General features: G+C 35.8%; 1 protein-coding gene across 5 annotated transcripts; it reads left to right on the top strand.

Moving 5' to 3' along the window:
- Window positions 1-347: 347 nt before the first annotated feature.
- On the top strand, window positions 348-15,215 carry eif4h (eukaryotic translation initiation factor 4h). 5 transcript variants are annotated; one of them, XM_055195667.2, is made up of 8 exons: window positions 348-507; window positions 8,663-8,853; window positions 8,940-9,004; window positions 9,299-9,407; window positions 10,963-11,052; window positions 11,902-12,060; window positions 13,517-13,632; window positions 14,554-15,215. In XM_055195667.2, exons 1-8 carry the CDS (start codon window positions 443-445, stop codon window positions 14,557-14,559), a joined length of 801 nt encoding a protein of 266 aa, XP_055051642.1. In that variant the 5' UTR covers window positions 348-442; the 3' UTR covers window positions 14,560-15,215. The 5 variants fall into 5 exon arrangements, with proteins under 5 accessions (XP_055051642.1, XP_055051645.1, XP_055051643.1 ...); XM_055195670.2 differs by having other exon boundaries at window positions 354-507; window positions 10,963-11,034; XM_055195668.2 differs by having other exon boundaries at window positions 354-507; window positions 9,299-9,392.
- Window positions 15,216-18,295: the final 3,080 nt, after the last annotated feature.

Below are 18,295 nucleotides of genomic sequence, written 5' to 3' on the forward strand. Positions count from 1 at the left end.
ACAGCCTGCTCACATTTCAGTCACAATAGTATTTTCAGAGCATATCTTCATTATATAATATATTATATATGCATTCCAGTGGATTTGGCATTAAATATAAGTCTAAATCAATCAATCAATCAATCTATATATTGTTTAGATTTACCACGCTTCTCTATACAAAAACATTAGCTCGTATCTCGACTCTACATGCCGTTCCCCGATTGAAAAAGCGATCATTGTGTTCCTTAAAAAAGCATATTGTCATGTAAACTTAATGATTTACAAACAAATGTCTAATTTTAATATTTTAAATGAGTCTTAAATATTACCATGTACATTTATTTTATAATTCCACCGACGTCGCGTTTCAGGCACGCAAAGGACAGCTAAACCTCGCCGCCGTATATTGTGGGGTCCTTAAGCGTCAGACTGCTGCTTTCTCTGGACAGCATCTTCGGCAATGGCGGATTACGATAACTACGATGACCGGGATCGGGCTTACGGGAGCTTCGGCGGAGGAAGAGGGTAAGAAACCGTCTCTCCGACCAGCGGTGGAATGCACATCCGACTATATATGAGAGTGGCCATGAGGTCGGTGTGTGCGCGTGCCCTGATTTGCGGGATATCGAGCGAGTGTAGGCCGCGCAGCAGCGGCGCGCTCTCCCGCAATGATGAATGGAAGACCGGCCACGAAACTTAACCCACATGGGCTGCACGTTTGACGCTCGAGTCAGTGATTTACTGCCTGCTGACCTTGTGTAACGCACATCACTGCTCGTTTGTAGTATATGTGATTATTAATATCACGGCTGTGTTTTATTAGTGTGTTTCGTTACTGGCAGGTTTAAGAAACATCTGCAGGCGATGCATTGGGCCTTGAACTTTGCTTTGACCTGTTCTGTGTTACTGATGGTGTTACGTGTTCTCATCTGGTTTTGGACCAGGTCTTCAGTCTTGACTCACTTCAAAGGTCAATTACTGTATTTAAATGGACCTGATGGCTTGCACTTGTGGCCTAAATGCACCCCCACCCCAAATTTTATGGCATTGTGTGCATAAGTACCTCTAATTTGTGCAATTATAACGTTATAGCGTAAAAACAGAAAGTAAACCTGTCAAAATGAATTCTTGAAACTTATGTTTTAGCTGTACATGCTGCATAATTTTTCTTTTTGCTTACAAAAGTAACTTAACGTGAAACTATTTATTATATGCTTGTGCTTTTAATATTAGGCAGTTTTATCAAATGTACAGTGTGTGTATATAGAGAGAGCAGATGGGTTGCATGATGGATATCATGTTTATATATAAATTACAATTGAATGACAGCAATAAAAAAGAAAGGGGATACTTGTGTCTTAACTCAGAGATGATCCCAAATCTAACATGCATATGTACCCATAATACAAGTACATTCGATTTTATTTTCTGTACTGTATTAGATCGGATATTAATTTTCAACTTAATATAATGTGAAGGCCTGTTACAGTGTTGTTGCTATGCTCGTAGTCCCCTGTATCATAAATAAGATCAAAATTATAATATAATTGCTTTAAGTTATGTATTCATATTAAATATTTTTACTTTTTTGGCAGTATTTCTTTTAGGTGGACTGCTAAATGCCAAATGAGACCTACATTATTTGAAATAAATAAAATATTGACAAGCAATGTCAAAATAGATTAAAAGAATTCAAATTAATTTTAATTAAAAGATTAAAATGGTGATACAATTTTGCAAAAACATCTAAATATTTAACTTCAAATTCATCCTACTTTTTCTCAGACAATGACCATGTTTACATGCACCCTCATAATGTGATTGTAATGGTATTTTGGCAATATTGTGATTATACTTCATGTAAACACAATACTTCGATAAAAATAATGTGTGTGTGAATAATAAGCCCAATCATTAACAAATAACCAGAAAATAAAAACTTCATGTAAGCAGGAGTGATGGGGTTAACGGCTCCAGTCATGTAAACATCTAACTGCCATTAACGGCGCATTCACACGGGGCGTCAGCGTTAACGCTTCCCATTCACTTTTAATGGTTGACGTCACGGGTTGCCAAACTGAATTGTGGATCCGTCGGCACTGCATCAGTGCCGTTGCTCGCGGCAGAAGTTGAACATTTCTCAACTTTTCAAGCGGCAACGCGTGCGTCAGCCAATCAGATCACCTTATGCAAATAACCTAGACAGAGCCAGCCAATTACGGTTATGGAAGAACGGACCATGTGTAGCGGCCACTGTGATTGGCTGTTGGGCGTTTTTCATGCCCCGTGTGAATGCGCCGTAAGCCCTTACTCTGATCGTTGGAAATAATCACATCATTGGTGTACATGTAAACGTAGTCAATGCTTACTTAAATTGACAAGAAAAACCTATCAGAGCTCTTGAGTAGCCAGCAACTTATCATTCAGCGTAAACAAGTCTGAAGATATGCATGGGTAAGGTGGTATAAAGATGTCACGCTAGACGCTAAGCTAAGGCCTCAGTGAGGGTCTACAGACGGTTTGATTTATAATCATTTTGCTTATGTGTGGTTGGTCAAACTTGCTCTGCTTTTGGGAAAACATCGAGCAGTGAAATAACTTCATTAAGCGGTATTGTGAAATTGCCGCGTCAGTGACGAGGAACGACTTCTGCATTCCGTTTGTGGTGTATGTTGTTCCATTTGGATCAATCTTGAACTGCCTTGTTGGGCCGTACATTTCATTACTTGTTGTGTTTTTCGTTGGGACCCAGAGGCGTTTGCTCATAAATGGCGTTTTTAACGGCGGTCATTTTCTTGCTGATCGCGGTGGACCATACATGGTACGGAAAGACACCAGTGCCTCATTCTCAAAAGGTATGGACAGATTTTAACATCCCAACTGGTGGAACATCCGCTGACATTGGTTCTACTGTGGAATTGTACCATCTTTTCTTAGTTACTGGAATGAGAACTAACACTGTTCACTTGGATTACAAGGATTGTTTTATTGTTTTAAATCATATTTTTGTTACAAAAGGCTATAGTGGCTCTCATTTTATGCCTCGAAAAAGGCAGTGCCTTGTTTTTATTTTATTATTGATTTCTGGTAATGTACACCCCAATCCTGGTCCAAATATTAATATTCTTAGTACTCCTGAAGATTTTAAATCCAGGACAGGTTTAGGTTTTATTCATCTAAATGTTTGTAGTTTGTTGCCAAAAATAGATCTGGTCAGGATATGGGCTATTCAAACAAATGCAGATGTATTAGTAATCTCAGAAACCTGGCTGAAAAATTCGATTTTAGATAAGGATATTGGAATTAATGGCTATAGAGTTTTTTGTTGTGATCGGTTAAAGAAAGGGGGTGGTGTTGCAATTTATGTTAAGACTAAATTTATTACCAGAGTTTTATTTACTCAATCTATTGTTAAACAATTTGAGATCTTAGCTTTGAATCTTGAATTAGCAAAAGGTCAGTATATTACTGTTATTGGCTGTTACAGACCCCCTTCTGCAGTTGCTGATGCTTTACCAAAATTAATAGACCTTTTAAATGAATTTGAACACAGTGACACTGTTTTAGTAGGAGATTTAAATTGGGATTGGTTATCCTCTGTGTCTGATGATTTTAAAAGTCAATGTAATGGCTTAAATCTTACGCAGTTAATAAATAGTCCCACCAGACCAAATAATAGAGATTTGAACAAATCTACTCTAATTGACTTGTTTTTAACAAATACACCACATAAATACTCAGATGTAGGAGTGTTTGCTAATGATGTGAGTAATCATTGTGTTATTTCTGCAGTAAGAAAAATAAAACATCCTAGGATTAAACCAACAATAATTTTTAAAAGGAACATTAGGCACTTTTGTGAGCAAGCATTTTTAAATGACTTTTCTTATTATGATTGGGACAGAATTGCCCTTATTGATAATGTGGAGCTAGCTTGGAAATATTTTTATGATGGTTTTATTAATATTGTGGACAAGCATGCTCCTTTTCAGAGGCTAAGAGTAAATGGACGTTTTAATGCGTGGTTTACCCCAGAGCTGGCTAATCTTCTTCGGCAGAGAAACCAGGCCTGGGCCAAAGCCAGGCAATCTGGGACTGATTTAGACTGGCTCAGCTTTAGACAGCTGCGTAATCGTTGTACATTTTTTATTAAAAAGGCAAAATCCGATTTTTATTTAGCAGCTACAACAGAAAACCTAAATAATCCTCGAAAATTCTGGAAAGCCCTGAAATCAGTTGGTACCTCAAATTGTCAGAATGATTTACCCACACGTATTATTAAGGACAAAGAGGTTATATCAGAAAAATCTGAAATTTTAGATTGCTTTAATAAGCACTTTGTGGAAGTGGGTTCCTTGTTTGAGCGTCAGTTCTATGCAAGCAACTCATCTATAACAAATTGTTCCATTACTTCAGTTCTACACCCAAAATCAGTGGCGAGTAAAGACGCCTTTTGTTTAATGCCTTTTTCTGTTGTGGATGTGCAAACAGCTCTTAGGAGTTTGGACCCCAAAAAATCGCCTGGCCCTGATTCTTTAGAGCCATATTTTTTGCGAATAGCTGCTGATTTTATTGCTAAACCAATTACTACTGTTTTTAATCAAACCTTGGTTAGCAATGAGATACCAATAATATGGAAATCGGCGTATGTACTACCTCTTTTAAAGGGAGGAGATCCCACGTGTATGGATAATTATAGACCAATTTCCAAATTATCAGCTTTGGCTAAGGTTTTAGAAAAATTGGTTAGTGAACAGTTGAAGGACTATCTAGTTTCCAATCATATTTTGTCTGATGTGCAGTCTGGGTTTCGAAGACAGCATAGTACTACTACTGCTGCAATGAAGGTCATTAATGACATTATTGAGGCAATGGACTGTAAAAACTCTTGTGTAGCCCTTTTTATAGACTTGGCCAAGGCATTTGATACAGTAGACCATTGCATTTTATTGGCCAAGTTACGTAATATTGGTTTTACTGACCATGCTGTTGATTGGTTTGCCAATTATTTGGCAGAAAGAACTCAGTGTGTTTATTTTGATAATTGCAAATCAGCAACTTTGAATGTATCTTGAGGTGTACCACAAGTTTCAGTATTTTTTCCAATTATATTTTCTATTTATATTAATAATGTGGCTGATGGCATCTCCAAGGCAAATTTCCATTTTTATGCGGATGATACCATTATTTACTGTAAGGCTGCGACTTTACATCAAGCTTTCTCGCATCTGCAATCTGCTTTTAACCTTGTTCAGATACAACTGTATCAGCTAAAGTTAGTGTTGAATGTTGATAAAACTAAGACTATGCTTTTTTCAAAATCTAAAAAATCCTTGGATAATCTACCAAGTATTATTACCATTCATGGTGAGCCAATCGAACAAGTTAAATTGTATAAATATCTGGGTATATTAATTGACGATCAGCTCTCTTTTAAGACGCACATTGATAGACTGGTACGAAAGCTCAAGTTAAAAATAGGTTTTTATTTCAGAAATAAAGCCTGTTTCTCTTGGAAAACCAGGAGGAGATTGATTGCAGCTACCTTTCTCACTGCACTTGATTATGGTGATTTGTTATACAGAATGGCGTCTGATCGTTGTCCTTGTTGGATACTGTTTACCATAGTGCCTTGAGATTTGTGACAGGATGTAAGGCAATAACACATCATTGTACTTTGTACAAATTGACAAACTGGCCTGCATTGTCAGTGAGGAGGCATATACATTGGCTTATTTTTATTTATAAGTCTTTGTTGAATATGCTACCGTCGTATCTTTGTTCTTATATGACATGTAATATCAGCTCTTATAATTTACGCTCCAGTAATTTGTATTTATTATCTGTTCCAATGGTCCGTACAGAGCTGGGAAAAAAGGCTTTTAGTTACGCAGCCCCTGCCACTTGGAATATATTACAGTCTGATTTGCAATTACAAACATTGATTTCTCTTGATGATTTTAAACGACATTTGCAAGTTTTTGAAAATGATGCCATAAACAGTTGTCAGTGTTTTTAAATTAATTTGTTGTTTAAACGTATTGTACAATTAACTTGTATTTTTTAAGTAGTCCAATGTTAACTGTTTATATATTTATGAGGATTTTGGCTAGTATTTGCTGTGTGCGTATTTTGTTTTGTATGTGTATTGTTGTAACTTTGTTCTGTAATTATGCTGCCATTTTGGCCAGGTCTCTCTTGAAAAAGAGGTTTTACATCTCAACGAGATTCATCTGGTAAAATAAAGGTTAAATAAAAAAAAAAAAAAAAAAAAAAAATAAAATAATCGTCTCATCGCAATTGTTTGACCTAATCGCGATGATTTCAGATCACCGCAATGATTGCACATCTCTCTAAAAATCACAAGGGGGAGCTGCAGCGTCTGTATAAATGAGACAGTATCAGATATCTTTTAAATATGTGTTATGTGTATTAATATTTACTGCCAGGTAAACCTTGTAAAAGATTTAATTTAAATAATCACAGCAATGTGTGAATTATTTCATAAACAATCAAAAAAAAGTATGAGAATTAAATGTCAAAGCAATAAATCAGTCAATTAATTGTCATTATCGACAAAGCCCTAAAACAGGCAAATAATAGTCAAAATTTAGTTGACAATTAACCGTCAAATTTCATAATCGTGACATCCCTAGTGATTGTTCTGGGGGAGGAGCTTGCCAACCTGCGCTCATGCAGAGTAGCTGAAACGACCTGAAAACCGTTATGGTACAGTTGATGACAGGTTTAATTGTTGTCAGAAATATGTTGTTTAATTGTGACTAGCACACAATTTTAGCTATATCTGTCCTTCCCCTTTCAAGTAGATAGGACTTTAGTCTTGCATGACTTGGGCTGCGTCTAAATACACACACTTGCGGACTTTGCACTTGACTACTTACATGACGTATTTCCTATATTTGGCCCAAGTGATCTAGTGGGCATGAAGATCCCAAGCGTGCAAGTAGAGTTAAGGGCTCATTTTAGTTGTGCATAGGTCCACCGGCGTAGCCTCGGCACTGTAAGCTACGCGTTAGGGCTGGGCGATTAATCGAAAAATAACCGAAACCGAAATTCAGAACCTCTAACCGACATTATTTTATCATGTCGGTTATTTCGGTTTTTAATCCTGTTAATACTTTCCCTTTAAAAACAAACTGCTGCGTGTGATGTTGCGTAACTCCGCCCCGTCCTGTCAGTGGCACAGCGAAACATGGAGGAGAACTCAAACACTGTTTAACTGAGCAGCAGGATCATCTAGTGCCCAAAAGAAGCACAGTACTTTTTTTAAGAAGTACTCGCGAATGTGCAGGCACCTGTGACAAAAATACGGAATGCGCGATCGGGTTTTTACCGCACACGCACTCAGTTTAATCTACCGATGGGTCTCTAAGCAGCCCGGGTAATGTCATCACATCTCACTCACTCAAAACCGCGAAAAGACGCGCCCGCGTGAGTTTAATTAGACACTTCAGAGATGACGGAGAGAGAGAACGGGAGAACTTCTAGTCTACTTTAACACCAAAAGCATTACAGATGAGAATAAATGTCTTAGACATCAGTGCCCAGTTAAGAAAAAATGGATTGAATACAAGAAACGTGTAAAGGATACAGTCCAAGTATGTATTTTGCCCTACTCATCTCATTACAATATGCTATCTGGATACAACTTATTATGTATGTGTCTTATGTCTATAATTAGTCATGGGGGTTGTATGATTCTTTGGTTCATAACTTCCCATTCTGAAAGTTTCATCAATTGTACATAATGACATGCAACATCTGCATAGAGTTAAGTCTATTTAATATTTTTCAGTAATGCAGTTATTTTGGGAAAAATGTGAATAATTGCATTGCAGGCTGATTTAAGGTGTGCCCTAAACTTTCCAACCTTGTCAGTGAACTATGAGGCAAAAAATAATAGTTTATTAATCGTAACCGATGTCAAATGTTAGATTAACCGAGGTTTTGATTTTAGGTCAAATCGCCCAGCCCTACTACGCGTCGGTTTTCATATACTTCTGCATTCCTGTCTGCTTCAACGTGCAATTACACACGCCAAAGAAGAAGCAGCTGGACCAGTAAACCCACAAACGAAGTAGAGAAAACTTGCTTGTGTGTATGATTTGAGAAGACCAGCAATGAAGACCACTTTTGTTGTAGTCTTGAGTTAAAGTTTTTCTGCGTGGATCGGCAATACTATTGGTCCTCCTAGTTGTCAATCAGGAGTGTTGCGCAATTGCATTTTTTTTTAAAAGTGGAGAAGGCGGTTCTTTTCTAAAATTCGAGAAAATTCTCCGCTCCACCTTTAAATCACTCTTCAACTTGGCACATCTTTGTTCTTATTGTCGCAAGTGGAAATGGCTATGAAGAAATGCAATAGATTTTTTTTCTTCTAGTGGACCAATCACAGTGCTTGCGTGTTGTTGCGATAAAATACAAACATCAAAAAAATGAATTGTATTACACCGTTATATTACCAATGAGAACAACATTCTGGAAAGATATGGCAAAATTATAAACTACTACTTCATATAATGATCATGGTTGTTATCCAATTGCAGGTCTTGAAATGGCAAGATCAGATAATTGATCAGCAAGTAAAAAATATTTTTATATTGTACTGTTTTTTATATATGTGAATAACCTTTCAGCTTGTGTTTATTTTTTGATACTGCAGACCCAGAGGAGGAGGTGGTGGTTCAGGCGGACCCCGAAAGCAAAAGGATCTCCCCACAGAGCCCCCTTACACAGCGTACGTCGGCAACCTGCCCTTCAACACAGTGCAAGGAGACATAGATGCCATTTTTAAAGACCTCAGTGTCAGGAGCGTTCGACTAGTCAGAGACAAAGAGACCGACAAGTTTAAAGGTAACCTGCCATTTGCAATAGTAGGCATGTTAAATGAGGAACATTGTATTTAACTAACTTTATTTTTGCTTCTTTTCTCACTCCAGGTTTCTGTTATGTAGAGTTTGACGACCTGGAATCTCTAAAAGAGGCTTTGACGTATGACGGTGCTGTAAGTTCCTTATATTACAGTTTTATTACTCAAAAATGGCATCTGAAACTCTTGTTGTTCTCACCAAAAAGGGTTTTTTAGTTTGTGTCTGTGTACATCAAATGTGAGTAGGCAGTCCTTTGCTGTTGTCTGGCAAGCATCTTGACTTACTAGCATTTATTGCTGCAAGTCTTGTGATTAGTGTTGTAGTGAAATTATCACAGGAGTTTTGGCCACAGATCAAAGCTGTATTTAGAATTGCTCGATCGATGTTTTACCAGATGTAATTGGGGTTAATTATGTTTATTCCCACAGCTACTAGGAGATCGATCTTTGAGGGTGGACATTGCAGAAGGCCGAAGGCAAGAACGTGGCGCCGGAGGCTTTGGCTTCCGAAAAGACGACAGAGGTACTGAATTTAATGGTATATGTGGTCAATTCATTTTTGCATGTTTTTATTATATTTCCAGATTTTTTTGTGTTATGTTTTATTGCATTGATTCGTATGGAAGCCCATTTCCGCCACATAAGAAAAAAAATGTTCTGGTAAATTATAATTATGAGAGAAAAAGTCAAAATTATGACTTGAAAAATAACTCCCCACCAGCCTTTTTTTTTTACAGTTGCCAGCCACCAACAGCATTTTTTATGATTTTCACAAAAGTTAAATGCCTTTCGGAATTTAAAAAAAAAAAATATATAAACATACAATATAGCAAATAAAAGAATAGACTCTCTGCTTTTAAACAAAAAAGTTTCCTCCAATCTTCATTTGTTCTCTCTTATCACCTCTCAAATATGGGTAGGTTTCTTCAAAAAGAGCATAATTAAATTATGCATAAGGAGTTTTGTTAGAGATCAGATTTAGAATGAAAGAAAATGTTTTACTGTTTAAGTCAGTGAATGCTTCAGTGTTTTATAAGTTATGTAAGAGCGCCACCTAGTGGATAATAGTGGAAATATGGATAGCTGTAAAAACTTGTCATTGGCAGGGAAGTGTTTTCTCTTAATTGATGGGGAGGTAATTCTTTAATGGTGGGAAAAGCGTTTTAGTTTGCTTTTTAAGTTGATCTATTATCTCATAATTGTGCTTTTTATCTCATAACTGTGACTTTTAAAGTCAATAATTTTAATATTATTTATGATTTACCAGAGCGTGATTTTTTTTCTTATGTGGCGGAAATGGGCTTCCATAGATTTGTTTTGTTGTATTAACTTAATTTATCTCACAACTCATCAATAAATAAGATCTTTAAAAGCCTTTTAGTTGTTTTAGCCTTTTAGTGATATATTTTTATGCAATCTTAAAGTGGTAGGCGGTATGACAAATGGGGCTTGGCGGTATCGGCCTAAATTCATATTGGGGTAATTTTAGGATGAATGACGATGTATTGTACTAAAACTTGATATACTGCCCAGCCTTAATATCAAAGAATTTATACTAATTTTTAACTTTAGAAATTATATTATTTATACTTCATTGGTTGTCTACATATCATTGCATTACTTGGATAAACAACAAAGAAACTAAAAAACAACAAAACATAAATGTGACAATTTATTATTACCTTTTATTGCATTTATAAAATGTATAGCAAAAGTCATGCCGCTAATCACAAAATAATGCTTACTTCAGTTCTTTGTGAACTTTGTGTCTTTCTTATTCTGAATCATTCTCCTCATGAATATGATATACATAGCTGTAGAGATTACAAAACATTTACAAAACTTATCACGCCTCAATCATTTTTCATGTGCACATCTTTCATCTTTTTTTATTTCTTCTATGGAAAAAGAAATTTCTAGCTCTCTTTCATTACTCTTTAACAAATGCGGTGCTTTAGGATAAACTTCCCTTTCCTGCTGGTTTCGTCCTCTTAGAATTGTTCTCATTGGTTATCAGGGTGGCTCTCTCCTTCACCCTGCTCTCAGGTTTCAATTGCCACCCAAATTAAACAGAGCCCCCCTGTCCGTTTCAGGCCGCGGTGGCTCACGCGGGGCCAGAGGAGGGGGACGTGACCCCAGAGACGACTACGACCATTCTGGAGGAGGTGCGCCGTCTGATTTGGGCAAGAACACAAACCCTTGGGGGTTGTTGAAAATCTACTTAAAACTTCAGGATGTATTCAAGTGTACATACATGCAAATGTGGGATTCTGTTAATTGCCACAAAACATTATGTTTCTCAGTTTCTAAAAACAAACAGGTTTACATTTTACTAGAGATATTTTAAGAAATCCTATAAGACAGGTTTTTAAAATGCATCCATCACGGCAAGTGTAGATATTTTGGTAGATCTCCGTATTCATATATGATTGAATAAAAACAGGTGACCATTTAAGTCATCCCTCAAGGGTCATTATATAATGTTACGCTTCAACTAAAATGTCCACTTCGAGTCTACTTGAAAGGGTTGTGAGTACTTAAAGTAATAGTTAACAGAATAAGAGAATTCCCTCATAATTTAGTCTTATATTGGGGGCATCATGGAGAAGTTCTTAGTTTTCTTTTTACAAACTGAGAGGCAAAAATGTCACTGGTGATAGACAGCTTGTCGTATATACAGTCTAAATTTTCTTTAAAAATATCCAGTGAATTGAATCACAGGAGTCAGTGATCAACAAAGTACAATTAATTTTTTTCTGTATTTTCAGAATTTTAAGTTAATCCTTTGACGCATTTATGATCTTTCAAGGACTCCATCTCATTTTCATCATTCACGTTATCAACTGTTTTCCAACTGGCCTGCTCCCAAATTCAAGTTGTCTTGAAATACTGGTCTGGGATCAGTCTTACTTTCTTGCAGGCTATAAACCCTATGAAATATAACACAGTGCTTATCCTGGATCAGTGTTTAGGTACAACTTTACCGCGGGGAGAGTTATGAACCTGTTGTTCACACTATTTTCTCTTCACAGGATTTAGAGATGACGATTTCATGGGTGGGAGGAGTCGAGGAGGTGGTCGCCCTGGAGACAGAAGGGGTGGTGCCGGTGGTGGAGGCGGAGGCATGGGACGCTTCAGAGATGGACCTCCTCCTCGTGGAGGCCAGACAGACTTCAGAGAACCCTCTGACGGTCTCAAAGATTTATTCTTTTAGAAAAAACTATAACTTCATTATTAGTCAACATGAAATTTACATTTTAAAATGAAACCCTAATAGACACACTAGCTGCGTTTACAATTGTAATCAGTTTAAATGTTCAATCCGAATAAATAGAGCACTATGTAAATCACCTCAAATCTAATACCTTTTAGAGGGGTGGTTTATACCTTTTGTTATCCACCAATAGCCAAATGGCTCTCAAACCATTGCTGGTGTAGATAATACTGCCTTTCTGAAACTTCATGTATTTAGTGTAATAATTAGATGTCATGTTAAAGCTGTGATCTGTAACTTTTTTTTTTGTTAAAAATAAACAATAATTCATTAAGCGAGTACATTAAATACCTTGATTTGCAGTGGTAAGCTTATAATATTGTTTTTTAAGTACGATTTTATGGGTAATGTTAGTTGGTTTTCGACAAACGCAAAGTACGTAAAGTAACCTTCAATTTTATGCACCAACCAGATATGGCGATATAGAGACAAATGTTATGGGAGGCAGCTTTAATGTAGTAAATTAAAAAGTTAAGTTTCCCAGAAATATAAAGGCAAATAAATGCAACCTGTGGCCTGTTGCACAAAACAAGTTAAACAATAGTTGACACCGAGTTGCATAGTTGAAATAACCCGGGTTCGATTAGTCAAGGTAATCTGTCTCATGACGCTAGCTCAGGATTTAAACCCTGAGTTTATGATTATATAAAACATGACAGGCTGACGTTTCCAGTGAACAGACAATAGCATTCAACACAAAATATGTGTGCGTATTTCTCCATTAAAGAAAAAAATTAATTAATATAAGGAGTTTATTAAGCATATGCACACTGCATTTCATGTAATTAATATCAAACGTGCAATTTAAATAAAAATACAGGATAATACAGTACAGGAATAACGACAAAGATAGTCAAATATAAAATTAAAAATGATTACAATTAAAAAAGCCTTCATAGGACTTTATTTTATAAATGTATAGTATGCAACCCAGTTAAAATCATTAAAATGAAATGCATTAATTTTTTAAACATAATTTAAAATGTTGAGTAATAGCAATGTTGTCTTTATTTACGTCACTATGCTCGTAACTGATTGGTCCGTTCTGGTTTTGCGATCTTTTATCCAGAATAAAACCTGCTCCAGAGCAGGTTATCCGTGTAGTGCAAGTTAACATGCCGGTGAACACCACCACTTTCGTAAGCCTGAAAAACAAGAGTTTCATTAAGCTAAACCCAAACTTACCGGTGTAACCACTAAACCAGCTTTGTGCAACTAGCCACAGATTTCTTAATTTTTCCCTTTTATTATTATTATTTTTTTTAAGTAAATTGGGTTGCGAATGACTTCATGTTGGCTGTAGTTTACTTTTAAATATTGTGGTACACTGTAATGAAAACCTACTCTTTAATAATCCTTTTTTTCTATTGCAGAGGAAAGAGCACAAAGACCAAGGCTACAGCTGAAGCCCCGTACGGTGGCGGGTCCCCTCAACCAAGTGGCCAACCCCAACTCGGCCATTTTTGGGGGTGCCAAACCCAGGGAGGAGGTAATTCCTAAAGACAAACACTAAGAGACTGCAGTTTCCCTCTGCGCTTCCGAAAGGAAGGGTGGGAGAGAGGAAGAGGGGGTGGGATCCGGGGGAGGGTTGAGAATCTGGGATGACAAATGATTAAAAAGCGTATCATGCCAATGGGAATGCGATAAGGCCTCTGTCATCATTCCCACCTGATAAAGATGAACGGAGTCCCTACGTCCAAATTCAGATTACGCGAGTGTTTATTTATTCAACGAAGAAGCAAAGACCACCCCATCGATCGTCATGACACCTGCACATACCAACGAGCAGCTCGTGAATGCATGGCAAACTGTTTACTAACGGTTTTATGTCCACCTTTGCTTCCCTGTAATTGTAGTTTTTTAACATCTTTTGGGAGATTTGAAAGGTTTTTGTTTGAGCTGCTCTCTTAAATGGAAAGACGGCTGATTTTAAAAGATTTTTGGCTTTGTTTTTAAATGTAGACTAAACGACACAGTTCGAGCACGTTTGTTGGCGACAAATTTGGACACAAGGCAGCTAGCAATGTTTCCACAGCTGATGTTTCGAATTTATAACAGTTACTAAAGCAGTGTTAGAGGTTTATTTGGGTTAACTAACACCACCAATTTTGTTCTCTTCTTTGGATTTTTTTTTGTGATTTTCAACACCGTTTCAAGACAAACCTTCGACTACACACTGAATTCACGTTTATCTTTACCTTAAATCCTTATGGTGTCTCTAAATCAGTGTGCTTAAGCACGTAGTAGTACAGTCAGTGTTGGATTTTGAGCTGTGCAGAAGTAAATTACGATGCTAAATTCGATTTTAATATTGCTTGGTGAAATGTTAATATTTGCACATTTTAACAATGTCCTGGATTGGACCCTGTGTAACCATTTGTTCTTGTTTTTTGTTTCCGTTCTCTTAAAGAGTTAATGTGTCAGTGTGGCTGCATTATTCAGGAAGGCTATACTGGACCGGCTTTGATCACCAAAAATCTTTCAAAGACTTCTCCCAGTGAAACGCAGGCAGGGGCACGAGGTGCTGGTCTCCTCTTGAATCCTAAACGAGCCCTCATCCGATTGGCTTAAAAGCACAGAGGTAGGGCCTCTAGAAAAAGGGGGTGGAGCGTAGTCCAACTCGGCCCCTGTCTGCTGTCCCAAACTCCGCCCTCGCACCTCAAAGAACCAAAACTTGGAGGACAACATCTCCAGGTCGATTGCATTCTGTTTAAGGACTTCACGATCTCTCCCTTTCTAAAGTATCTTTGTGTTAAAGCCAGACATTTCGAATTTGTAGACGCGCAGGAGTAAAACCTGCGATGTCGTTTTATATTTTTCTCTTTAAATTTCTTTACTGTGTTTGAAAATTAAAACTTTTGAGCTTGTCTTAATTAAACGATTTCAAAGCGAATTTGTTTTAATTCTTGCAGTATCTTTAGGAAAGATTTTGGACTTCATCTGGCTTATCCAGAGCTTTCAGGAACAATATGCCACATATTTCATTCATTTAAAAGAGCAACATGTATGCATGATAGATTTGGTCGGTGACACATGGGTCTCCACAGCTTACCGGCGATGTATTTCAAGACGGTTGTCTAAACAACGATCCATTTTTGAACACCAATTGTACTGCCTTTTCACATGAAGCTTATTGAACAAACGTTAACTGCTCTCACATTTTCAAGCAGGGTGACACTAGGCACAGTAGTTTTGTCTCCTAGTGGATTAAGTGTAGTTCCTCATGGAAAATCCATGTTGTGGCCCTTTTTTTGCTTTTTACTGGAAAAAAAATGAGGAATTGAAGCATTTTTTTTCTTACTGTACTATAGAGGTCGGCTGTTTTTATTGGTTTGTTTTATTTTTCATTTTCCTACACCGTTTATGGCAATAAATTGTATCATCTTACAGTGTTTGAAATGAATGTGTTGACAGGATAATGGAATTGGATTTATTCTGTGTCCTGTGAAGTTATGTGATGTTTGCCAGTCGTTTGAAGAAAAAAAAAAGTTATTTTACCAAAACTTACCCTTTGAATTCTGGTTGGTGGTTTATCCTAGGGCAGCTTCAAGTTTGTTACATTTCAGAATTTGTTGTAAGCTTCTCAAATGAGGTAATCAAACTTGTCAGTGTTATATTCAAAGTCTTATCCTCTTTGGGCCAACTAACACACACACAGGAGGTTTTATCATCATCATTATCACGTGATGGGTGATTGTCCTGCAAATGTACAGAATAAAAAAATTAAAGAGGAGACACTGGGTTGGGGTGTCAAATGATCTAAATGCAAGGCAGTTGGGTTAATGTATTTTAGGTATGTATTTCATCAAGAAATTAAAACTGGGTTGGGTGGGAGTCATGTGGGAACATAAAGATGTGCTGCATGCATCATCCAAATTTTTGTTACTGTAATACACACTGCTACAAAATGACTTTCTTTTTTTAGTATTTTTGCCTTGTTTTCAGTACAAATATCTAAAAAAAATAAGTCAAGATGTGTTTTCTTGATCGGCAAAATCATTCAAGAAAATATTTTTAGACAAAAATTATAAAAATTTAAGTGTATTTGTGCTTAAAACAAGCAACAACAAAAAAACTGCCAATGGGGTAAGACATTTTTTCTTGAATTGTTTAAGAAAAAGTAAACTTATTTGAAGATTATTTTTTTAAAGACAAAAATATTAAGAAAGTCATTTTTTTGCAGTGTGGCCTTCATAAACTGAATGGATACCCAAACTGATGGCTAAATCTTAGCTGGGGCTACACTGCAAAAAAATGACTTTCTTAGTCTTGTTTTCAGTACAAATATCTAAAAACTCTTAAATCAAAATGCATTTTCTTGATAAAGAAAATAAATCTTATTTTTAATAGACAAAAAATATTTAAATGAATTTGTGCTTAAAACAAGCTAAAGATCTGCCAATCGGGGGAAAAAAATCTTGAAATAAATTTACTTTTTTCTTAAACACCAATTTTTTTTGCTTGTTTTAAGCACAAATTCACATATATATGATATTTTGTCTAAAAACTTGATTTTTTTCTTGGGCAATTTTGCTGGTCAAAAAAATGCATCTTGATTTTAGAATTTTTTTATATTTGTACTGAAAACAAGTAAAAACAATTTTTTTACTGTCATAAGTATTTATGATTAAGTAACTTGTCAGTATTGTTTAAATTACAGTCAGGATATTTTTTTATATGGGGAGAAAAGAGTTATCAAATTGTGAAAAGAGGTATCTGAATGTTTCTAATAAGCCACATTTTTTTAAAATCTAAAATGATTTGATTGTGAGATTCACACTTTGATATGTTTATGAAGGTTTGATGTTTCTAGTAGATAAACCTTGGCTAACACACCTGTAAGCAGTGTTTCTGGGTGTACACTTCTGGTTCAAACAATATTATGTTTAGGAAAATATTAGATCTTTAAAATTGTGGGATTAAAAAAAAAAAATATATATATATATAGCACTAATAATGGTTTCCCTATGATTATGAGCTTTAGGTGCTATTTAATTTTTTTGGAGTGTATATATGTACAGTATAAATATTACCTACACTGCAAAAAAATGATTTTCAATGGGGTAAGTAAAAAATCTAGAACAGTTTTTAAAACACTAAATTCAAGAAAAATTTTCTTACCCCATTGGCAGATTTTTTTTGCTTGTTTTATGCACAAAATCACTTAAATTTGATATTTTTGGTCTAAAAACTAGACGTATTTTATTGGGTCATTTTGCTCATCAAGAAAAAGCATCTTAATTTAAGAATTATTTGATATTTTTTACTGAAAACAAGACAAAAATACTAAGAAAATTTTTCTTGAAAATCATTTTTTGCAGTGTAGTACGTATACTAAGAATGAAACAATATTAATGAACTTGTTTAAATAAATTTTAATAAAATTTCCATCTAAGAAAAAAATAAGGTTTGTTTTCTATAAATGTCAGGTTTTGGGGAGGTCCCTAACAAATGATACGGTACATGCGATTATAGTTTAACAGATGGCGCTGTTGGCCCACATTGACGCCGTTAGTTCAATACTTCAGATTCAACATTGATTCATTCATTATATTTAGTACTTTGGTACAATGAAATAGAAATAAAGACTGTGTGTGTAGAAGGTATAAACTAGTCAATATTCAGCATGAATAAGAAGAACAGTACACAATAAAACAATAAATTGTCAGCGGTGGACAATAAGCATTAAGGACAATTTTTAAGTATATGTATCTTATTAAAGTGTGATTTAAAAAAACTTAAATTCTACTACATTTCATAAATACAAGTTGTTTTTTACATTTAATACTTAAATACAACAAAAATCTTGTACTTTCTTACTTTTACTCAAGTTTACTTCAGTTCAAGTGAGAAAGTATTAGATTTTTATGTATTAAATTCAACTTTAGGGTGTGATTTCCCGGATAGGGATTATTTTAAATCAGGACTAGGCCTTGGTTTAATTAGGAAATATAACTAGTTTTAAGAAACATGCCTTACTAAAAAACATTACTTGTGTGAATTTTAAGGCAAAACAAAGGACACTGATGTATTTTAAGATATGTCAGTGCAAGTTGTTTTAAATTTGGACAGCTATTACATTTATGTTACTCTAGGATTAGTCTAATCCCTGTCCGGGAAACTGCCCCTATGTGGTGCTTTTCCGGACAGGG

The sequence above is a fragment of the Misgurnus anguillicaudatus genome, chromosome 24 (assembly GCF_027580225.2).
Source record: "Misgurnus anguillicaudatus chromosome 24, ASM2758022v2, whole genome shotgun sequence".
Lineage (NCBI taxonomy): Eukaryota > Metazoa > Chordata > Actinopteri > Cypriniformes > Cobitidae > Misgurnus > Misgurnus anguillicaudatus.